At 51.2% G+C, this 22,464-nt stretch overlaps 9 protein-coding genes across 9 annotated transcripts; 4 read left to right on the top strand and 5 right to left on the bottom strand.

The window, feature by feature from the left end:
- Positions 1-136: 136 nt before the first annotated feature.
- On the top strand, positions 137-983 carry COCMIDRAFT_81966 (uncharacterized protein; the record flags this gene model as incomplete). The annotated part of the gene is made up of 2 exons (XM_007684879.1): positions 137-265; positions 324-983. The coding sequence occupies 2 exons, from the start codon at positions 137-139 to the stop codon at positions 981-983; spliced, it is 789 nt and encodes a 262-aa protein (XP_007683069.1).
- Positions 984-1,178: 195 nt separating this feature from the next.
- COCMIDRAFT_879 (uncharacterized protein) lies at positions 1,179-2,297 on the bottom strand (the record flags this gene model as incomplete). Its single annotated transcript, XM_007684768.1, has 3 exons — positions 1,179-1,387; positions 1,441-1,827; positions 1,877-2,297. 3 exons carry the CDS (start codon positions 2,295-2,297, stop codon positions 1,179-1,181), a joined length of 1,017 nt encoding a protein of 338 aa, XP_007682958.1.
- A 1,099-nt stretch (positions 2,298-3,396) lies between these two features.
- Positions 3,397-4,377, top strand: COCMIDRAFT_32249 (uncharacterized protein; the record flags this gene model as incomplete). The annotated part of the gene is made up of 1 exon (XM_007684835.1): positions 3,397-4,377. The coding sequence occupies one exon, from the start codon at positions 3,397-3,399 to the stop codon at positions 4,375-4,377; it is 981 nt and encodes a 326-aa protein (XP_007683025.1).
- Positions 4,378-4,847: 470 nt separating this feature from the next.
- On the bottom strand, positions 4,848-8,387 carry COCMIDRAFT_22035 (uncharacterized protein; the record flags this gene model as incomplete). The annotated part of the gene is made up of 2 exons (XM_007684797.1): positions 4,848-7,987; positions 8,039-8,387. The coding sequence occupies 2 exons, from the start codon at positions 8,385-8,387 to the stop codon at positions 4,848-4,850; spliced, it is 3,489 nt and encodes a 1,162-aa protein (XP_007682987.1).
- Positions 8,388-8,668: 281 nt separating this feature from the next.
- Positions 8,669-9,136, top strand: COCMIDRAFT_82031 (uncharacterized protein; the record flags this gene model as incomplete). Its single annotated transcript, XM_007684878.1, has 1 exon — positions 8,669-9,136. One exon carries the CDS (start codon positions 8,669-8,671, stop codon positions 9,134-9,136), a length of 468 nt encoding a protein of 155 aa, XP_007683068.1.
- A 77-nt stretch (positions 9,137-9,213) lies between these two features.
- COCMIDRAFT_22033 (uncharacterized protein) lies at positions 9,214-9,876 on the bottom strand (the record flags this gene model as incomplete). The annotated part of the gene is made up of 4 exons (XM_007684796.1): positions 9,214-9,237; positions 9,269-9,337; positions 9,395-9,443; positions 9,650-9,876. 4 exons carry the CDS (start codon positions 9,874-9,876, stop codon positions 9,214-9,216), a joined length of 369 nt encoding a protein of 122 aa, XP_007682986.1.
- A 1,558-nt stretch (positions 9,877-11,434) lies between these two features.
- On the bottom strand, positions 11,435-13,324 carry COCMIDRAFT_82054 (uncharacterized protein; the record flags this gene model as incomplete). Its single annotated transcript, XM_007684877.1, has 8 exons — positions 11,435-11,973; positions 12,021-12,295; positions 12,346-12,662; positions 12,713-12,874; positions 12,921-12,956; positions 13,010-13,029; positions 13,083-13,167; positions 13,226-13,324. 8 exons carry the CDS (start codon positions 13,322-13,324, stop codon positions 11,435-11,437), a joined length of 1,533 nt encoding a protein of 510 aa, XP_007683067.1.
- Positions 13,325-15,815: 2,491 nt separating this feature from the next.
- Positions 15,816-18,413, top strand: COCMIDRAFT_81906 (uncharacterized protein; the record flags this gene model as incomplete). Its single annotated transcript, XM_007684876.1, has 3 exons — positions 15,816-16,107; positions 16,164-17,851; positions 17,904-18,413. The coding sequence occupies 3 exons, from the start codon at positions 15,816-15,818 to the stop codon at positions 18,411-18,413; spliced, it is 2,490 nt and encodes an 829-aa protein (XP_007683066.1).
- Positions 18,414-19,823: 1,410 nt separating this feature from the next.
- On the bottom strand, positions 19,824-21,617 carry COCMIDRAFT_32244 (uncharacterized protein; the record flags this gene model as incomplete). The annotated part of the gene is made up of 4 exons (XM_007684834.1): positions 19,824-20,520; positions 20,586-21,166; positions 21,228-21,359; positions 21,438-21,617. 4 exons carry the CDS (start codon positions 21,615-21,617, stop codon positions 19,824-19,826), a joined length of 1,590 nt encoding a protein of 529 aa, XP_007683024.1.
- Positions 21,618-22,464: the final 847 nt, after the last annotated feature.

The following is a 22,464-nucleotide window of genomic DNA, read 5'->3' as shown; positions in this document are numbered from 1 at the left end:
TCTTGGTACAGGAAATACTATAGCTAGTTACTGGTGTACCTAAAGCCCTTGACTTGTTGGTATCACCGTTATTCGCTTCCATATATCCACCAAAGCTTTCCGAATCCCCACCACGGAGCAAAGATCCACACACGCCATGACATCTGTCAATCAGCTCTTCTCTCTCGAGGGACAAACCGCCTTAGTGACAGGCGGAACGCGAGGAATTGGCCAATCGATGGCCATTGCGCTCGCAGAGGCAGGAGCAGACATTCTTCTTGTCCAAGTAAGCCCTTTACGTTCACAAACTCGAAGGATACAGACACACTAACACCCAAGCCAAGCGCGACACCTCCAACCAATCCACCAAGCAAGCAATTGAATCACTCGGTCGCAAAGCAACAATCTACACCGCGGACCTCGCTTCCAAATCCTCTGTCGCCGCCCTCCTCCCCACTATCCTCAAAGACGGCCATAGGATCCACATCCTGCTCAACTGCGGCGGAATCCAAAGACGCCACCCAGCACACCAATTCCCAGACGACGACTGGGAGGCCGTACTGCAAGTCAACCTGACCTCTGTATTTCAACTCGCGCGCGATGTAGGCGCGCACATGCTCGCTCAAAACGCCGATCTGCCACTTGGACGACGCGGCAGCATTATCAACGTTGCGTCGCTTTTGACTTTCCAGGGTGGCATTACGGTACCTGCATATGCGGCGTCCAAGGGTGGTGTTGGTCAGCTTACCAAGGCGCTTTCGAACGAGTGGGCGAGCAAGGGTATTAGCGTGAATGCTATTGCGCCTGGGTACATTGCAACGGATATGAATGAGGCGCTGATCAAGGATGAAAAGAGGGCTGAGAGTATTCTGAGCAGAATTCCTGCTGGGCGATGGGGAAGCCCCGAAGACTTCAAGGGCGCCGTGGTATTCTTGGCTAGTGCCGCGAGTGCATACATCAGTGGTGAGGTTCTCACAGTCGACGGAGGCTGGATGGGTAGGTAAAATCTAGGTAATTTTGTAGAAGCCAGGGTAGAGAACGCCTTGAGTATGATCGATCTTTCTAATTTTCACTCATATGAAACAATACAACGTCTATCAAGAGTTATAAAACTGTCGTGTTCATAATATATTATTTTGGGTATAGCTTCTAATTTTTTTTCTCTAATTCATTTCCTACAGTTTGACCTTCCCAGAGAGTCAAGGGCCACTGAGGTCAACGCCATCAGGCCTGTCAGGGAAGCCGAGATCGATACCGAAGGGTGGGTATACGTAACGTTGGATACCCTTGTCCTTGTGGATCTTATCCAGCTTCGCCATGTCGTCGCTATCGAGCGAGATGAGGTTCTTGTTCTCATCGATACGCGAGGGAGTGACGGACTTTGCGAGGACGGATGAGTTGCGGGCGACTTGAAAAAAAAGTTAATATGTTCCACGGCGAAAGCAGTATAGAAAGACTTACGGTGGTAGCTCAGGAGAATAACTGCGGGTCCAACGCTGTGCTTTTTCGCGACCTCGTTGATGACATCATCCTTGAACAGCGGCGAGCCAGTGCTGCCAAGCGGGCTGTACGCCGAGACGTGGATGCCCTTTTCCTTGCAGAAATCGTAAACCTCTTGTTGGGGGCACAGTGGGTGGTTCTCAATCTGGTTGACGGCTGGAACAATGGTGGCTTTGGCGAGGAGCTTCTCCAGGTACCTCACAGAGTAGTTGGCGACACCAATGGCCTTGACCTTTTCAGGGTGTGTTTGGATGAGCTTCTCCATGTTCTTCCATGTGTCTTGGTGGGTAATTGAGCGGTCGATATCGCGGGAGCCGTCCTCAAGCATTGGGAAAAGAGGGTGGCTGCCTGTGTCTGTATTAGCTTGTTTAATGCTAAAGTCCTTTGCGGAGCCTACCATTGGGGTTCATGGGTACCGGCCAGTGTACAAGGAACAGGTCAACATAAGGTGTTTTCAGCAGGTCCAAACTCTTTTGCAGACCCTCCTCGACACGCGAGTGGAATGTGCACCAGAGCTTGCTAGTAATGAAGAGGTCTTCTCTCTTCACAACGCCCCGTGAAATGACATCTTGAAGGGCGTCGCCAACCTCGTCCTCGTTCTGGTAGCAGAAGGCGCAATCAATGTGCCTGTAGCCGCTCTCAATGGCATGGACAACAGCCTTCTTGACTTCACCAGGCCCAGACTTCCACGTTCCCAGACCGAGGGCGGGGATGGTGGCGCCAGTGTTGAGAGGGATGGGAGTGTTCATTTCGGGCTGAGGGTCGAGGATACTCTTTGGTGTACTCTTCAGCATAAACTTGGACAGGGCAGGATTCATGGTAAAAGGGCCGGGGTGGTGCTGCGATATATATGTGCGCAATTGTGCCGGCGGGGTGGTTGACAAGGACGGGCTACGTAGGTTTTGCTAGGGGGGCCTCCATGTTGTAGCTAGTACCTGGACGGTTCTGGTATGGTCAAAGACTTACGTCGACTGTGATTGACTCTATAATTGTTCCCGAACTCCGCTGCTGCCCCGCCAAGCAGCTGTGCCGGAGTAGCTTCGGCCCGCGGCCGGAGAAGAGGTAACTAATACTCCTAGTGCGCATTCTCGTTGCTCTCCCAGCCTCACGTGAAAGCAGTCTTGGATGGGGGGAGCATGTTCCATAAGTAGACGTGGCCCAGACGTTGGCGACGGTTCGTGGGGTTGGGTCGGGGAAGAGCACGCCGAGTATCACGTGCATGGCGGGGCAGACGCTTGGTCGTCATCATGCAGCATCTCCGCCTGATCAATCATTCTTTTCCGTCTCGTATTGCAAGCAGTCCAGAACAAGGTGGGCCGGCACTTGATACGGTGCGCCGAAAATTACCGTGTTGAGGCGGGTGCGGGCCTTGTTGCCTCTTGTTACCCCATAGGATGCACCATGACATGTCAACAAGACATTCCACCCGAACAGCGGCAGATCTAACCGCAGCACCCAACCACAGTCGCCGGACTGCCATCGGGGACCCTTAGCCGCCCATGCTGAGACCCTTAGATCTGCTCGTGGCAGCTCAACGGCAGTTTGGTAGACGGCGAAAGTTACCCTGTGGGACCTTCTTATCCCCATTTAGCTCATGATTGCGGAGACTCCTCATCCAAGAGTGGATCTTAGTAATGGAGACGACGAGAACTCTGCCTCACCAGGAATCGTTCAGGACTTTCTTCGGTAGCAATCTTTTTTTTACTGATTCTGGCAATTCAAGGCTTTGTAGTGTGAGGGGTACAAGAGGATAAGTACTAGCTAATTCTCGTCGGATTCCACCACATTACCATCAACCAAACTTTTCACTCTACACTGGTATCTTGAATTTGTTTTTGACAGCACACACTCTGTCTTGACTTGATTTTTGTTCTGAGATACCCCATTCTGTTCATACACACAAACACATCTTCAAAAATGGCACCAGGTGCAATCTTCGAGACGCCCAACGTGGCCGAGGACTTCAACAACCACCGTGATGGACTTGCTCTCGAGGCTACCTCTGACGCCATCGACGACGTTAATGTCCTCAAAGCTGCTCTGAAAGTCAAGAACGGCACAGCCTCACAAAAGGAAAAAGACATCTACGAGAAGTCAGAATTCGACGCGGACAAGGACAAGACACAGTTCCGTCAGTACGAAGAGGCCTGTGACCGAGTCAAGAACTTCTACCGCGAGCAGCACGAGAAGCAGACCGTAGCCTACAATCTCAAAGCCCGTAACTCCTTCCACAGCAAGACACGCGCCGAGATGACCGTCTGGGAAGCCATGGAAAAACTCAACACGCTCATCGACGAGTCCGACCCAGACACCTCCCTCTCCCAAATCGAGCATCTCCTCCAATCCGCCGAAGCCATCCGCCGCGACGGCAAACCACGCTGGTTCCAACTCGTCGGCCTCATTCACGACCTAGGCAAGCTGCTCTTCTTCTACGAAGCCCGCGGCCAGTGGGACGTCGTCGGCGACACCTTCCCCGTCGGCTGCGCCTACTCGGACAAGATCATCTACCCAGACACCTTCAAGAACAACCCAGACTACACCGACGACATCTACAGCACCGAGCACGGCATCTACGCCCCCGGCTGCGGCATGGACAACGTCATGTTGTCATGGGGCCACGACGAGTACCTCTACCATATCATGAAGGATCAGTCCACCATCCCAGATGAGGGTCTGGCCATGATTAGGTATCACTCGTTTTATCCGTGGCACTCGCAGGGCGCGTACAGGTGGATGATGAATGAGAAGGATGAGCGCATGCTCGAGGCGGTCAAGGCGTTTAATCCCTACGATCTTTACAGCAAGAGCGATGAGGTGCCCAAGGTTGAGGACCTCAAGGATTACTACATGGATATTATTGATGAGTTTATCGGCAAGGATAAGAAGCTCAAGTGGTAAACGTCGTTGGTCATTGGGTCGGGCTGAGCCTCTCCTCTTCTCTTCTTGCTTTTCTTTTTCACAAATTTTTCCCATGTCTATGTCATCATGAGTTGTTGTTTTTCCTTTATGTTATGCAGATAGATGGCGCGGAGTGCCAGCAAGGCCCGCAGCATACAGTCGACACATGTTTTGTCTGGCGGAACTTTTTTCTTTTATCATGGGTTTTCTCAGCGTCAGAGTTGGCAATTTGGAATTTGAAAGACAGGCTGGACACGAACAAAAGTCGGAAGTTCATTCACAGTCGGACATGTGAAGAGTCGTATTCTAGTAGTAATCTTAGAACACATACCATGAGAGGTTCCTCTACTTGCACAGTCATCTCAGACATGCCTCAACCCATACCCTCTCGTCCATCATGAAATGTCGTGTCGCATAACTCCATCACAGTCCACTGATACCAAACTCGCAATGGAACTTTTTCACGCCTCTTACCGGATAGGCACACTCTCAACGTTCTCGAAAGCGAAGCTGGGCGAACCAGGCTCAGCCGTTGCAGCTTGAGGCGGTAGTTCCGATCGGGTCTCGCCCTTGCTGCCATCTTCCTTGATAACTGTACCATCTTTTCCACCTTCTGAGACAACAATGATTTCTACGTCGACGCACTTCTGGATGGTCTGCTTCAGACCCGGAACCATGACGCGCAGGGTTGAAAGTTCGTCAAAGGCAAGCTCGCGGTTCAAGACTACCTCCTTGGGCTCTCCATTGTCAAGACGACGCTTGAGGCCGTTGATGAAGGGCATGGCTTTCTTGGACTCAGACTTGTCGATCGACTTGCTGATGGCCTTGATGTCAATCGTAGCTGCGTCGCGGAGCATGTCAATGTACTTCTTTTGCCAGGCAGGCCACTCTTGGGCAGAGAAGATGATGATCTTCTTCTCTTTCTTGGGATCAAAAGTCGCGGCTTTGCCCTTTGAAAGCTTCTTTATAGCGTTGCCTTCGGCCGATGTGATGTTGGTTTGTGTGGTGCGAACGAATTCGCGAGCGGCGGTGAGTGATGGGTCAGACTCGGGGACCTTTGGCCAGAGGGCGTTCTGGATGGTCTCCTTGTTCTTGAGTACCTCGAGCCAGATGTATTCTGCCCAGTGTGGCGCAAGTGGCGTAAGGAGGAGGGCCTGTAGCTCAATGAACTTCTTGACAAGATCCTGGTGCATACCAATACCTGCCGCCTTGGTAGCTTCACGGTAGAAGTCACGCGCGCTGGTGAAGTCGTAAAATCCTGACTTGAGTGCCAGCTTGTAGGAAGTGTTGGAGTAGTGACCAAAAGCTTCGTGGACGAGCACATTCATCTCGTTGTCGAACATCTTGTCGAAAAGGAGGCGCTCACTACCGCTCTGTCGTTGGATCACATCGGCGTTCTTTACGCGCTCGTTTGCCCTCTTCTCCAAGTATGCAGCCGCATCAGGGACGTAGATGGCCTCATTCACCAGATCTTCACACCACTTGCGGAGCTCAAACAGCTTCAGAATATTACTGTTTGCGACAGTCTCCTCGAAATTGGCGTCTGAGATCTCGTCTCCAGCGTCAGCCAGAGCAATACGTGTAGCATCTGCACCGAACTTTTGGACCGCACCAGCGATGGTCAAGAAGTTACCAGTAGACTTGCTCATCTTGTCACCGTTGAGTAACAAGTGGCCGTTGACACGGAAGCTGCGTGGCCAGTTCTCTTTCGGGAAGATTGCGGCATGTACGTAAAGGTTCATCGTCAGATGGTTTTGAATGAGATCCTTGCCAGAAGAACGTTGGTCAAGCGGGTACCAGTAGTCGAAATGGCGTCGCATAGTCTCGAGAGCCTGCTTAGGGATTGTCGACTGCGGGACATCGCTTCGGTCGCGGAGGGCAAAGACGTAGTCCCAGGCTTCATCCGTCATCTGGTCAGGTTTGACACCAAGAGGACCTGGCTCTTTGCCGAACATGTCCTTGTGCAGCAAATGAGCAAATGAGTAGTATGCCTGGTAGATGGTACTATCGGACAAACTCTCAACCATCACACTTGGGTCCCAAGGCACCTTGGTTCCCAGTCCGTAGGATCGAGCGCATGCCCAGATGCCGAGCCAGTCAACAACTCGCAAGAATTGGTTCTTCGCTTCGGGGTAGTAGAGATTGAGTTCGCCCTCGATGTGGGATCGGACCTTTTCGGCCCACTCGCCATCTCCACCGTTGGCTGCTGTGCCGTAGTTCATGTACCACTGGTCAAGCAGGGCCGCAACACAGTCGTCTCCACTACGGCTAATGACCTTGCCATCAGGCTCGGCATAGGGGAAAGCGACACCAGAGTCGATGAGTTGCTTACGAACCAGTGGCTTGGCCTCCTCGACTGGCTTACCAGCGAAGTCGCCATACACCATCTTACCCTTGTAGAAACCCTCCTTGTATGCCTTCTCTTTAGCCTCAGCAAGCTTCGCGGAGTCCTTGGGCGATTGAATCTTCATCTCCTCTACCAGCTTCTGTGCGGTGAGGTTTCCGTAGGTTGGAGTCTCTATGATGCCAAGCAGGTTGTCGAACTTGACCCATTCTTTTTGAATTCCGTAATACTCTGCCTTCTTAGCCAGGTCAAATGACGTGATGTAATCATCTGGCGAGTCTGATGGTACGCAGGTAACGACGGCTGTGCCCTTTGTGTCCTTGACGGTCTCCATTGGGAGAATGTAAACCTCCTTGTGAACGGAGAGAGGAGCATTTACGATGGTGCCAATGACATCCTTACCAGGGAATGTAGCGATGATCGAGTATTCTCCCCATTTAGCGGTGGTGCCTTGGTATGCCATGTTTCTTGCGGCTCTCTCGCTCAGTACGAAGTACTCACTGTCGTTGATCTTGACCAGTGAGTAGTTGATCGAAGGACCTACGAAACATGAAGTTTGGCCGTACATAGTCTCGGGGCGGAGTGTAGCTGGTACAAAGTAGCAGGAGGCACCTTCGGGGAGACCAGCGATGTGTGCTTTGGCGGAATCAGCCCATTTAACCACCTTCATCTTCAAGGCGGTGTATTCCTGGACAGTGACTCCTTCTCCAGACTGCCTGTCATGGTCCATGCAGGCTTGGCCATCCTTTGGACTGTAGACAGTGTATCGCTTAGCGAAAATGATCTTGCCCATGGCTTTCAGTCGTCGCATTTGCCAAGCAACGAAGCTGTCGTAGTAAGGGTTTGCGTCCGTTGTAACAAACTGACGCCTCCAATCAATTCTGGCGCCAAATGCTGTGAGATCCCTCTTTGCGAGCGGGGGAAAGAATTCTATCCAGTGATACGGGTCAGAGAACTTGTGGATCTCTTCTAGAGGTATGCCTTGAGCAAGCATGATCTGGAACTGGTACTTGGTCTTGACTGTCTTGGCGGCCGCCTTGCCTTTCTGAGCCTTGAACTTGGTGATGTCGGTCTTGGTCTCAGCTTGTGTGGGGGCGGGGGGCTCTGATACGGTTGTCTCAACGACGTCTTCGACTGGACAACGCTCAAAGTTCTGTCCGAACATCTCCACTTCTCTGACGAGCTTATCGGCACATGCTTTGATGGGCATACCAGTTACGTGCCATCCCAATGGGAAAAGCACTCGCTTACCCAGCATCCTCTGGACTGTCAAAGTATCAGTAACCGTATTGCACGTGATCATCTAGTAAAACATACAGCCAGCAGTAAACTCAACTTTACTTGCAGTAAAGCCATGACCAGCGTGAAGGGTTCCGTTCATGTAGGGATAAGCGAAGCAGCCAAGCCACTTGGGGAACTTCTCGTGCAGTTGGTCTGGTGTGGTAGTGTCAAACGGCTCCTCCTCAAGCGAGGGGGCATCGGGGTTGAAAACGCCCTGCTCTTCCCATGATTTCTGGTACTTCTTCTCTTCTGCGATCAAGGTGTCACGCTTGTCGGTGTTTTCAATTTTGAGTGTCTTTGACTCAGCCTCTTGGGGCTTGAGTTGCTCAAGTGTGGCGGCGACGGCGCTCTTAGGCGCCTCGCTGGATTTTGTGGTCTCGGCCATGACCAATTCTCCAGGAAATAAAATAGGGAGCGTAAGAAGGGAAAAGAAAAAGTGGTTGGTGGTGGCGGAGGCGAGTTTGTTTGTGATGGAGTCATCCGGTAGGAAATCCGAGTGCGGGATGAATGCCAAGAGTGTGGTTTTTGTGGGGCTAACTCGGACCGTGCGCGCTTTTGTAAAGAACGTCAGTTGACGATCGAGATAGATCCAAAAATCTGCGTCGCTCGAAAATCGGTCGCATAAGCCAACATCCCGCCGTCATCGCATCGGCAAGGCCAGTCAAGATGCTGCGCCTTATCAATCGTCTCCTTGGCCGCCATGAGAACACACTGCCGCCCTTTGACTTTGCGCGCAACAAGTACCCCGTCAAGAAGAAATGGCCGCCAAACCTTCGCGCCCTGACGGAAAAGCAACAATTCCGATTCGAGCGCAAATTCAAGCGGCGCATCAAGTTAAAGTCTGAGCGGCCATTGTGGAACAAATGGACCAAAGTGGTGCAGTGGAGTCTGATCAGCTTCATCGTCGTTTATGGCGTCTTGTTCCACGATTTCAGAAAGGACCCGATGAACCCAAGGCCAGGAGAACAACCATTCGAGGGCTTAAGACAAAGAATGTGGGGGATTTTGGGAGGATTCTATACACATACTGAAGACTCTATGAAGGACGCCGGAGGTGAAAGGGGTGCCCGAAGGCTGGTACTTCCACAGGAGGAGAAGCGGGAGGGGATGGCACCAGCGGACGTGCGGAAGTAGGTCTTAATGAGGGCGCTGTAGTAAAATTTATCAGCGCATGAAAAGATGAAAATACAGTAAAGAAGCCCAAATGGTGTTCAAGGCTTCAAATACAGCTTGTGCTCTACGAGTTCGTAAACAGGGAAGACGTACCGGAAAGGCATATCGAGGCAGCGGTCCCCCAGGTGGTTCCATGACGTTCTCAGGTCGCGGAAACCTCGTCTAGCCAGAGTCAGACATTTTTCTGATTGTTCTTCACAGCCACCAACAAGCACTTACGTCCCAGAATATGTATTTCTGATCGCGATACTTCTTGTACCAGCGTGACCTACGGAGCAGTCAGAAGCCAGCGACGCATTTGGAAACTAAAATTCTCACCACCACTCATCGGCCGCGAATTCTATTGTCTCCGACCAGTCTTTGTAGACATGGGCCGTCGCCACCCGCTTGTAATCACCGCTAAGCACGCACGCATCAGCCCGAGTCATAACCAGGTTCAAGTTCGGGTTGAACAAGCTTCGAGAAATGACTTACTGTAGAAACACGTAGCGCAGCTCTACAGTAAAGTGGGGACATCTGCCTGGTTCGTGCCACCCCTTCTTTACGTAGGCCTCTGTGCCTATTGCCTCCCGAGGAAAGCTCGAGGGATCTTCCCTTCCAAAAGTGAACCCCTCAATCAATGATGTGGGATCATTTCTATTGCAGATATCTTGGTAGATACCCTCTTGCTCCTCCTGGGATATGCCATGGGCGAAGCTCATGCTGTAAACTCTGTATCTGTATATCTAGATTAGTAAATAATCACCAAAGGACGGAGCAGTAGGCCATATAGGTTTCTTTTCGAAGCCAATTGTATCCAATCTCTTAAATCCCGATCTTTCAGACACACGTGTGTCTTTACGATTGCCTTGCCCAACGAATATGAATGGACAGAATGCGTCGACTGCCCATAGGCTCAGTATTGCATGAAGAATGCAAACGCTTCAGGCAACCTTCTTCGTGCCCATTGATCGGTAGCGTCAGAGCTGAATTGTCCGGATAGTAGTTGGAGCAAAACGTATTCGAAAGGCAGATGCGGCCTACTCGTCAGTAGGAACTTCTCTATTGTCAGTCTTGGGGAACTTACAAGCATCTACGAGCTGTCTTGCCACCAGATCCCATGGTCCATCAGCCCCAGCCGGCCAAACCTGATTGTCGGTTGCGGCAACACCCAATTGATGGCCGTTCAGTTCCTACCCTCGCCCTCTTTAGACTCCTTTCCCCCTTACCTCGTTCAAAAAAGAAATAAATAGGAAACGCTGAAATAGCCCAGAACAAAAGGTCAATCGTGGTGGTGGCCACAACTGGGAATGTAGAGGGGGTGTGCCTACCTGGTTGCCATTTTCTTCGCTTCTGGTCTTTGCTTTCTGGTCTCCGATATCTCTGGTCTCCGATATCTCTGGTCTCCGATATCTCTGGTCTCCGATATCTCTGGTCTCCGATATCTCTGGTCTCTGATATCTCTGGTGTGAAAGCTACTACCTTGGTGTAGTAGCAGTTGGAGTTCCGTGGCGTCAGAGAGTGTCAGTATTGGATGTTGGTATTCCAGTTGCCAGTGGGCGAAGTTGGTGTTCCAATTGCCAGAAGTGGATATTGGTATTTGTCCAGGTAGTGAGAACTTATTGTTGTCGAAGCGAGGATTCGTGTGGTGATGTGTGATGCTCGATCAAAACATGAGCTCACCTTGGGAGGGGCGATGGTGAACGAACGGGCGTTTGCATGATTTCCCTTTCGGGGAAGCGAGGAGTGAAAAGGTTTGCATTTACAATCCGTCACCCGCACTGTGTAGAGCGCATGAATGTTACGATATTGTAGAAAAATTGACATGGTGGCTTCAAAAATCGTCGTATGCTTCTAGTCTACGTGATGTCCATCGTACAGAGAACAAGGATACCATTCAGTAGGATCCGCATACGAGTCACTGAGAACATGGACATATAGATACGAAAGCCAAATGAAGTTTTCTACTCTGAATATGAGGGCTGTGATTTAGTGGCGATATACCGAAAAGGTATCAACAGCGTTGAAGTCTTCGTCATCACCAAGAACGGTGCCCCATCACACATTGCATTGCTTGTCAAGGACTCATCCTCCCATGCCGAATTACAACAATTCACATCACACATATCATTGTTTGTAAGCAATTGATCCTCTCATACCGAAGCACGACAATCAGCTCAGATTCAATACGTTCATGTATTTAATATAGTATCTCACAACCGCTTGGGCACTTGCAAACCAGACCATCGTTGGACGACTCAAACACACCATACTACGCGCTTAAACATCGATTAAGTTCTCGCCCTGCTGACCTTCACCAGAGTTGTCCTTAGTGTCTTTGTTGCTCTTCTTCTTGTCACCATCAGCACCACCACGACTCCTCTGGTAGTACTGGTCAAGGACCTTGGCTGGGATACGGTTGAGAAGCTCCTTGGGGTAAATGCGGAGTAGCGACCATGCTAGGTCGAGAGACTCGTGAATGGAACGAGATTCGTAAGCACCCTGCGCAATGAAGGAACGTTCAAACTTCTCGAGGAACTCGAGGGATAGCTTGTCTTCGGAAGACAAGGCTTCCTCTCCAACGACTGCCTTCATGGCTGCGGCGTCACGACCAATGGCGTACTTTGCGTAAAGCTGGTTGGAAACATCACCATGGTCTTTCCGTGTGCGGCCCTCACCAATGGCAGACTTCATAAGACGAGAAAGCGATGGGAGGACGTTGATGGGAGGGTAGATACCCTTGTTGTCGAGTTGACGATCAATGAAGATCTGACCCTCGGTAATGTAACCAGTCAAGTCAGGAATGGGATGTGTGATGTCTATCATTGTCAGTACGCAACCGTATTTATGGTTTTGCAATACACACCGTCGTTAGGCATAGTCAGAATGGGAATCTGGGTAATTGATCCGTTGCGGCCTTCGACACGTCCTGCGCGCTCGTAGATGGTGGACAAATCAGTGTACATGTAACCGGGGTAACCACGTCGACCGGGGACTTCTTCTCGGGCAGCTGAGACTTCACGCAGCGCATCGCAGTAGGAAGACAAATCGGTAAGAATAACCAATACGTGCTTCTCGAGCTGGTAGGCGTAGTATTCGGCGGTCGTAAGAGCGAGACGAGGAGTAATGATACGCTCAATACTATGTTGGGTTAGCCAGAAGCAAGAGTCGCAAGAGTGTCGGGCGCTTACGTAGGGTCGTTTGCCAAGTTGAGGAACAATGTGACACGCTCCATACTGCCGTTCTCCTCGAAGTCGCGGGTGAAGAAGCGGCTCGTCTCCAAGTTCACACCCATGGCACCGAAGACAATGGAGAAGTTGTCGTCGTGGTCGTCGTGTACGCCCTTGGTAGGCTTTCCGACTAGGCCTGCCTGTCTACAAATCTGCGCAGCAATTTCGTTGTGGGGAAGACCGGAGGAGGAGAAAATAGGAATCTTCTGGCCACGGGCGATAGAGTTCATTGTGTCAATGGCTGAGATACCAGTAGAGATCATCTCTTCAGGGTACACCTGAAATATGGTCAGTCGCAAAATACAAAAAATAGGAACTAGATGCATACTCGAGAATATGGGTTGATGGGACTACCGTTGATGTCGAGGTAGTCCTCAGCAAGGACCTTGGGGCCCTTGTCAATGGGCTTTCCTGAACCATCGAAGATACGACCCAGCATGTCCTCGGACACACCGAGCTTCAAACTGTGTCCAGTGAACTCGACTTTGGTCTGCGACAGTCAGCTATCATCTTATGTGGGAGGCAGGTGTAATGACCTTCTGAACGTCGATACCGGATGTACCCTCGAAGACCTGTGTCGCAGTCAGAAAAGGCTGTCGCGCAGCTTCAGCTTTCCAAAATTTACCTGAACAACGGCGCGATTACCTGCAGCTTGGATCAGCATCATACCTACAGGGTCGATATCTGGGGTAGCTTACCTCGAGCTTCGAGGACTTGGCCAGAGCGCTCGGTGCCATCAGGCAGCGTCAAAGATACAATCTCGTTGTATCGCGGGAATTTGACCTGTCCACCACGTGCATAAGCTTCTTTTCATGCGTCGCTATGCTTCCGAGCCACATACATTGTCGAGAATGACGAGTGGACCGTTTACGCCGCCGATGGTGTTGTATCGTATTCTAGGCGTCACCGAAATCATGCGGGGGTCCACTACTTCAGGCATGATGGCGGTGGTGAGCGGTTCGTTGGATATGTAGTATCGCTCGGGATTGATTCGAGGGCCGCGGTCGGTCTGTAGCCTCGGAGATCGTTTGGGTGACGAAGTTGAAGGTCAAGCCGTCGAAGTGGGTTGGAAGCTCTGACCAGGGTGCTCTAGCGTTATGCGACAGATGACGCCGGGGGAGGGCTGTTAGCGCTTGGCACTTCACAATGGCTGCAGATACATACATGCCGAAGCCTACCATGGTGCTTTTACTATGCAGCTTCAGTAGCATTCACCGTGGCATAGCGTGTAGTATCCGCGGATATGCATTCAGCTCGGCATACATGCGCTAATACAGGCTCGCGCTCAAAAACAAAGTCCTGGTGAGCTACCTGGGTAGCTGCAACTGGGATCGAGGTCACATGAGATGGGAATGCAGTGCCCACGGTCACAGGCCTGGGTTTAGCGTCTAGTATAGCCAGTACCTGTCGCCGACCGCGACAAGGAGCTGTCGATAGCCGACGTCACGTCACCAGATGGAAGTGTACCTAAGTCTGGACTTGCACTACAACAAGAGATATAATTGCTACATATCTATGTACATTCTGAGCCAGCTGGCACCCGTCACGTCAAGGAATATTCTTCAAGAATTAATGCATAAAGCCTATTGATTGTTGTCAGTCGTTGCGCAAAAAAAAACATTTGAACAAGTACGAGACAGAATGGGTTGAAGGATCAGACATCCAAGGAAGGTATTCGCGCTCATTGTCCATCGGTTGTAGGTTCAATTGATGGCTAGCGTGGAAACTGCGAATGTGGAAATGTTTCATCATGAAGGGGGCGAGTGAAGGGCGTGCAAGAAAAAGGGCTAACTCACCTCTGAGAATTGCAGCGCGACCAGACACGCGACAGAGCAGTGCCGCATTATGTATGTGTACATTATTCCCATTAGGCTTTGCGCTGACCGCAAGGGCGCCGTGTCGCACCAAGCGTCTGGTGTATGAGCGTGGATGCTGGCCAGTCAGCACCAAGGGCCGGCATGCGTCGGGATAATCATGGCGAACTCTAAACTTGAGCAATGTTAGCAATCAAGCAAGGAGAGAAGGCTAGCTCGATCGATGGGATTGGGGAAGGTCAGACGGCAGTACTGGCAAGTAGCAGGCGCCCTGCGAAGGCACCCGGACAGCTCCGCTTTCTTCAAGGTCGAATCGGTATGGAAAAGAAGTTGCTGAGGCTATAATCACTCCAAAAAAGCAAAGAAAAAGGAGACGACTTACATTATGCACCCAGTCTGGCGCCGGGGGCTCGTGATATTGCACGTCGCAGCCCGGAGCCAGTGGTTATGCGCACACGCGTGCACGCCATTCACTGCGCTGGGAAACAGCGCGAGAGTTGTGGGCGAGAAAAGACTGAGGGCGCGAGGGAAGAAAAGTGCGACGCACAACTAGCGTGCCAAGATTTGCAGCGTCACGTGATGGGCCAGAAGCAGTAAGCGGGAGAATTAGCAAGCGTCATGAGAGAAGAGGGCGCCAGCGAGACAGCGGCATGCCGGTGAAGAGGCCATTATCGCGCACACCGGGCTGGCATCAGCAGACAGCAAGACGCGAACAGCCGTGCGGCCTCGTTTTGATTGTGCCAGCGCCAGTGCCAGTGCCAGTGCCTGTGCCTGTGCCAGTGCGCCCTCTCTCTGCCTCTGAAGCCTGACTGCACTGGCGGCCGGATAGATTGGGTGCCCAGCCACGCAGCTTTTCGCGCGATACCGAAACGGCCCCCTAACCAGCGCTGATCTTCGGCGAGGCCATGCGCCCATCACCTCTCACCACACCAGAACTCCACCACTCGACGCCCGCGTCCCTGGCACCGTCCCTGGCCCTGGATCCAAACATCCAAGCCTACACCAGATGCACCGTCGCATAACACGACATCCATAGACAGAATCGCCGCCACGCCCATTGCTGCCCTCGTACCGCCTCTCTTTCCCTCTCGTTCCCGCTCCACTGCTGTGCTGGCGGGACGGATGCGACACGATATCACCGAACACGACACCGCGCCAGCTCTGGCAGCATACATCAACGCCGCCGCCCCTCCCTCGTGAGTATCGCGCTACATTCTTGCGCGACGACACTTGCTCCTCTCGCCCTGTCGCCTGCATTTCCGCCTAGGACCGACCGTCGCCCGAGCAGCCTCCGTCGCGCCCATCGCGACTTCGGCGCGGACACCCCGTCACCCTGCCACATCTCGGCACCGTGTCTTCCATTCGCACTCCCTTGACACCATTACACTGTCACTCATCACCTCTGACCCATCACGCCCTACGACACCTTTGACGCGACCTCCAGAGCACGTATGAACCAGGACCAGTAGCGTTGCTTTGCCCATCTTGCTATCCGCTCTGTCACTCTATCTATATTTTGCCATCCTGTATTCCGAGCTTCTCACTGCGCGTACCCCATATTCCTAGGTCCTCTTCCGCGACTGCGAGGCCGCGGCCCACATTAAAAAACATACCAAGATGATGACCACGAGCTACCCACACAATGGTGGCATGCACCCACAAGGCATGCCTCATGCGCACCCAGGCATGGGAGGCCCAGGCCCAAACCCTGGACAACCTGGAATGCCGCCGGGGATGCAACACGTCTCAGGCCCCAATGGTCCTGTTAGCCAGGCAGGGCCTATGATGGGTGGCATGCAGCCCGGCGGCATGGGTGGACCAAATGCTCATGCCCTCTCACACTTGCAGCCCCAGCAAGCCCACATGTTTCCTCAGCAGCAGCAACAGCAACAGCAGCAACATCAAATGAGTAAACATCCCCACCTACTACTTTTCATATTGAAAATTGGCTGACAAGAGCCGCAGTGAATCCCGCACTCATGCAACAGCAGAGAAATGCCCAGCAGGCGTTTATGCATAGCCAGCGGCAGCAACAAGCAGCAATGCTTGCTCACCAACAAGGTAACATGGGCATGGGGTTCCAAAATCCCATGGCAAACATGAACCCAGCCCAAGCACAGCAGTTGCAGGCGATGCGCAACGGACAGCTAGGCCAGAGTCCTTTTGTCAATCTTCCACCACACCTGCTACAGCAGCAGCAGCAAATGGGACAGCCTGGAGGCCCACAACACCAGGCTGCTATGGCACAAGCCCATCAACAAGCTCAGCAGCACCAGCAGATGCAACAGCAACAGGCCATCGCAATGCAACATGCTCAATCACAATCAAGCAACCACAGTCAGGGAGGAAATCAAGGGCCCCAGCAGACTTCGCAGCCCCAGCAAGGCCCTCTTCGTCCCCCTTCAGCAATAGGAAGCCACCAGGGGCAGTCTTCGCCAGCTCCCCAGCCCACACCCCAGCAGCAACCACAGCCCCCACCGCAGCAGCAGCAACAGCAGCAACTTCAACAACAGCAACAGCAACAGCAACAGCAGCAACAGCAAGTCCAGCAGCAACAGCAGCAGCAGGCTCAGCAGGCTCAGCAACAGGCTCAGCAGCAAGCCCAGCAACAGGCCCAGCAGCAGCAAGCCCAGCAGCAACAGGCCCAGCAGCAACAGGCTCAACAGGCTCAACAACAGGCTCAGCAGCAAGCTCAGCAGCAACAGCAAGCTCAGCAACAAGCTCAGCAACAGCAGCAACAGCAACAACAACAACAGCAACAGCAACAACAATCACAACCGCAGCAACCGCAGCCGGCTCAACAACAACAACAGCCACAGTCCGGTCCGGCAGCGCAACAGCAGACTCCCGCTCCCACTCAACCGCCTAGTCTACCTCAGCAAGCGACTCTGCAAGTACGGAATCCAGCGATGATGCAACAAGCTCAGACCCAGGCTCAAGTAAATGCACAGCAAAACCACGCTCGTAACATGGCATTGATGCAACAGAACAAGCAAGCTCTTGGCCAGGGTACGCTGAAGTTGTTGAACTTTACGGATCAAATAGGAAGATTCGACGTGGCACCTGAGGAGAACAGGAAGAACAACAACGTAGAGAGATGGCAGGCCTTTGTGGACAAGTTTTTCATGGAAACCGGATCCTTCATTCACGTGGTCTGCTCATCAAGTACGGAGAGAACCAAGCAGTTTGAGATTGTATACGCTGCGCTACCGCGGTACTTCTACACTCTCTTCAATACCGACGTCACAAATCTGCAGATCACCTTGGACGGAGCCAACGAGAAGGTTGGGCCTAACGAGGTCAAGGTCACTTGTGACCGAGCCAAGTTAATCTACACGTACAAAAACTCGTGTCAGGTCATTTATCACGGCAAGCTGACTGCCTTTTGGTCTGGGTCAGACAAGATGGAATGGTTAATGTTCGATGGCACTGGCCACGAACAATTCCTGCCGCTCAACGCTCTAAGACAGATGTTTGTGCAGCCATCGCCTAATCAAATGAACCCGACCCAATCTCCGAGGATGAAGAACAAGAAACAAGCACTACAACGAGCCGGACAAGAACCACCAGAACCGTACCTACCACTCAACAAGTTGATCAGTGCCGGTGCTACAGACTATGGCTTACCACACGGCTTGCAAAATTATCTTGAGGTAAGACTACGCATTGCATTGTTTCCATTGAGATTGACACTGACAAGACTAGATATACGAGCCTATGAATCACATGACCAGCTTGATGGCACACTATCTCGAGAACCCTCACATGAAACCAAGCGAAGCCCTCGAGTCCTGGAACGCAACCATGTCCAACAACCAAATGCTGCAAGGCCCACAGGGCCCAAATCAAGGACAGCAGTCTGGTCAAGGTATGCAACCTAACATGCCACCAGGAGCACGACCATCGGGACCTGGCCAACCCGGCCAAATGTTCATGTCGCCTGCGATGCAAAACTCATTGCTTCCTAACGGATCGAGTGGGTCGCCTCATTTCAACCATACGCCATCACCTCATTCGCAACCTATGATGAAGCAGCAAAGCACCAGCTCGCACACAATGAGCGTCAACACATCGCCCAACATGAACAACAAACGGCGGCGAAGTACAGCAAAGATGGAAATGGATGACGGCGGAGAAATGAATGGCGCAGCAAAAGTTAAGCAAAGCCCAAGAGGAGTAGGAGGAGGCAACAAGAGGATGAAGGCAGGCAACTAATTATCTAGCCTTGTTCTTCCTCTTCTTTCTTTTTTAGGGTGCCCCTCCCTCTCTCTCTCTCTCCTCCCCTCTTGGTCTTCCATTTAATGTGTTTGCATCGCTCTTGTTCGCGACGCTTTTCATGGCTTCCGCTCACGTTTATCGCATCCCTCTACCACCTCTTGTATAGCGCGGCGTTGCCCCCTCCCAAACTTTTTTGTTTGCTTCTCAAAGCAAAGTCCTTCAACGGCGTTAGATCTCTCTCTACCCATTTATTACCCCATTTTCCAACTCTTTATCTTTTCTTGGGCGGAATTCGCGTTGTTTGGTTTGGTAGTTGTGTTGCCGCTCTTGTCTGTCTTTTGCGCAAATCTTTTTTTCTCTCTCTCTCTCTCTCTTGTCTCATCTTTGTGGCGTATGGGGCATCTTTGTCATTTCTTGTTGTGTGTTTGTGCTTTATTCACATCACCCACTCTAACTGTTATTGCTGTTATTGTCTGTTTGTTTGGATTTTTTTTTTCGCACGCGCTGTTCTATTTCGCTCAGATGTTTCCACCTGGGTCACATAATCTGTTCTTTGTACTATATCGGTGACGGCAGCGGCCAAGGAAGAGAGAGAGAGAAAAGATGCGGCATGGCCATAGTAGCGGTGAGGGCAGGAGGTGGTGGCAGGACAAAACCCTTGTCTTCTTTTTTTCGTCGCCAAATGTTGGGAAAGAAAGATGTGAGTCGACATGACTTAAACGGCTGTCGGGAAGTGCAAACATGCACGCATGTAGAGGGTTGAAGAAGGGATGTGCAAGTTAACTTTTTTTTTGATATGGAAATTCAAGACGTTATGACTTCTTTTTTCAAAATTGCGCGTTCCCATGCTTATCATCCTGCTTTGCTCTTTTTTTTTTCTTACTCGTTATTTGTGATGAAGCTGGATTTGCTTAAATGGAGGAAATACACCCAGTTAGATTGATCATAAGGGGGAAAAGTAGTTTGAGCAAGCATATATAATACTTCTTTTCGTTTGTAAAATCTACTTGAGGTAGTTTTTGTGCTGAATGTATTACAAGGACAGGAACCGAAACATTTTAGGGGTGCCATAACAGGCGGCATTCTTACTCGTAAGTCTGAGAGAGAGAGAGAGAGAAATTATGAACAGATAGATGAGGGCTGGTAGGTTGGAAAGGATATTGGGGGAATAAACAAAAAAACAAAAGACTCAATGTACATGTGTATGTACAAGTACATGAACAAGTCCCATACGGCCGTCTCACCATTTTGTACATTTTGTTTCCGGTTGTGAAAAAGGAGGATGCAATCTAAATTCTAACAGAAAGGTGTTTTTCTCTTTTTGTGTCGGCGTAGTGGTAACCGTTGGAGAAGCCGGTTCGGTCACCGTGGGGGGCTCGTATCTTTGTGGTTGAGCGTGATAGGCAATCAGAATCTCTGAGAGTAGGCATAAGCTGGCTTTGGAGTCGGAGCCCAGAAATCCGGGACGATGTCCGTTGATGTAGGTTGTGGGCGCAGGGGGTTCGGGTTCGATGAAGGATTCGACATAGGTGGACGCGGTAAGCGATCAGCTGATTGAGCAAAGAATTGTTCTAGTGTCTCTCCCCGTTCGAGCGCCTCGAGTTGGCGTTGCTGGAACTCTTCGAGGACGGCTGTTTTGACAGGCTTAGGATCATGATAGGTGTACGTCATTTCACCCTTGACACCAGGGAGACCAGGGGCCTTGTATGTAGCAATACCATGTTCGTACTTCTCATAGGTGGACACAAGCCGTTTTCCGCCACCTCCAGGAAGATCGATTACAAAGGATGGCATCATAAAGCCCGAAAGAGTTCCCCGTATTTGTTTATCCAGGTCAACAGTCTCGTGGAGGGGCGTACGAAGATCTTCAATGCCTTGTACCATGTCGCATTGATACACATAGTACGGCTGAATGTTGATATCGGACAGCGACTTGATGAGATCGGAAAGTGCTGGGAAGGTATTGTTGACCCCTTTCAACAAGACTGACTGATTCCGGACAATGACACCGTGCTTGAATAGCTTGTTTGCAGCGAGCCTTGTTATCCAGGTGATTTCGTTTGCATGGTTGATATGAGTGTGCAGGCAAACTTGCTTTCCCATTCTGTAAGTTTGGAGAATTGAGTTAGCCAATAACACATCTGTTGACTTGGGTATGTAGCATCTTACTCTCGGCCTTTGTTAGATACAGCAATCAGACTGTCAGTCCAGGGATCCGAATCATCGAGAATACGACCAGGCGCAACGGCTAGTCCTTTCGAAGCAAAGCGAACGCGCTTGATGTGAGGGATATCCAGCAGCCTTTCACCAATCTCTATGACATGCTCTGGCTGCAAGAAGTAAGAGTCTCCGCCTGAAACAACAATATCTTGAAGAGATTCGTCGTTGGCAATGTGATCGAATACAACCTCCCATCGCTTCCGGCTAGGTTTTTGTGGCTTTTTCGATACCGTATCAGTATTACCCCCAACTGCGTACGATCGGGTGCAGAAGCGACAGTAGACGGGGCATATTGATGTGGCTAAAAACAAAGCTCGTCCAGGATAACGATGTACCAGACCAGGAACAGGACTGTCTTGCTCCTCGTGCAATGAGTCCAACTCGAGATACTTATGGTCCGGGATGATACCACTCCTGAGCGGAAGGAACTGTCTCCGGATCGGGTCGTCCAAAGGATTGTTCCAATCAACCAACGAGAGGACATGGGGTGTTAAGCGGATAGCCATTGGTGCCAACTTGATGGCAGCAATCTAGCATGATATTAGCATTAGCGAATAGTTCAAGATAACGGGGTAAAGGATTCTCACGTACAGCATCTTCGATAAAGTTGCTTTTTGTCCTGATCCGTTTCAATTGTTCGTTCTCGGTAGGGCCTAGTCTCTCCGGCAGAACCTCGTCAAGGAATTTGTAAAGTTTGTGTTTGTCCGAGACAGTATTTCGCAGCTACGGGAAAGGAATTAGCTACTCAAGAAGATATACGTGGTATAGCTAGAGATTGATATGATGCTGCAAATCACATACCTGCCACCGATATGACACAAACTCATCGTTGGAAACGTCTTTCCAAGACGGGATGTGTCTCCAGTAGGACTTATTATTGCTCAAACTCGACTGGGCTCGGTATTGGTGTGACAATCGCACCAAGCGAAAGGTGTGTAGGCGTAGGGATTGGGTCTTGGACTTCATGCTTGGGGCGAACATATTTGCATGTATCAAGAGGAGAAGACAAGATCTGGGATAGAAACTTCATGTGTGAAAGTGGGATGGAAGGAAGAGTATAAAGGATATTACATTTGTTTTTTTGTACCTAATGCGTCGTTGCACGGCATGTAAGAGATTCGACAGGTAGCTTTCCGCGCGGAGTGTTGCCTGCGCGGTGGTAATGTGGATACAACGAATACACGTCCTTGCAGCTTGGATGGTTGCAGCCGGGTTACCGGACCCAGTGTGGGTCTACGGAGAATGTCAGATATTCTCCAACCACGCAGGCACATTGTGGAGCGCCACCAATCTCCTGTCAACGATGTCATGGAAGTATACGTTAAGACTGTCTTCCATCACATAGTATTTGTGTCCTTTTTACAAGCCCTGTAGGAAGACTCAAGGTGCAATCCAGAAGACTTGTGGCATGTGATAGGATTAGAGCCGATAACAAGTAAACATAGATTGTTGCAACATCAGGGGGCGAAGGAACAATGTGGAGCTGAATGTAGATGATGGAACACAGAACCAGCATCCGAAGGATCGTGGGGCAGTACCAACCGGCTTCGCTCCCGTGCGACCGCGCCGCTAGAAGCGCTGGGTTGAGGAGCTGATGGCGCTGGTGGATGGAGGTAGGAGATAATTATGATGTGGCTGCGATGATCAAGGCCCCAAGGGAGCTGGCGTATCCAGCTCTAGGCTCTTTAGCAGCTGCATCCAAAGGCTAACATGCACACCAGGGTAGCCAGGATAATCTGCCGTGGCCCAAAAGCCTGAGCGTCGGGTCAAGCTATTCCCGGAAGAAGACCCAGGTAGCGTTGGGGTGGCACTGCATGCGACCATCCCT

This window comes from Bipolaris oryzae (genome assembly GCF_000523455.1).
Source record: "Bipolaris oryzae ATCC 44560 unplaced genomic scaffold scaffold_5, whole genome shotgun sequence".
Classification (NCBI taxonomy): Eukaryota; Fungi; Ascomycota; class Dothideomycetes; order Pleosporales; family Pleosporaceae; genus Bipolaris; species Bipolaris oryzae.
The sequence above is the reverse complement of the archived record's forward strand: the minus strand, read 5'-3'. Positions and strand labels throughout refer to the sequence as shown.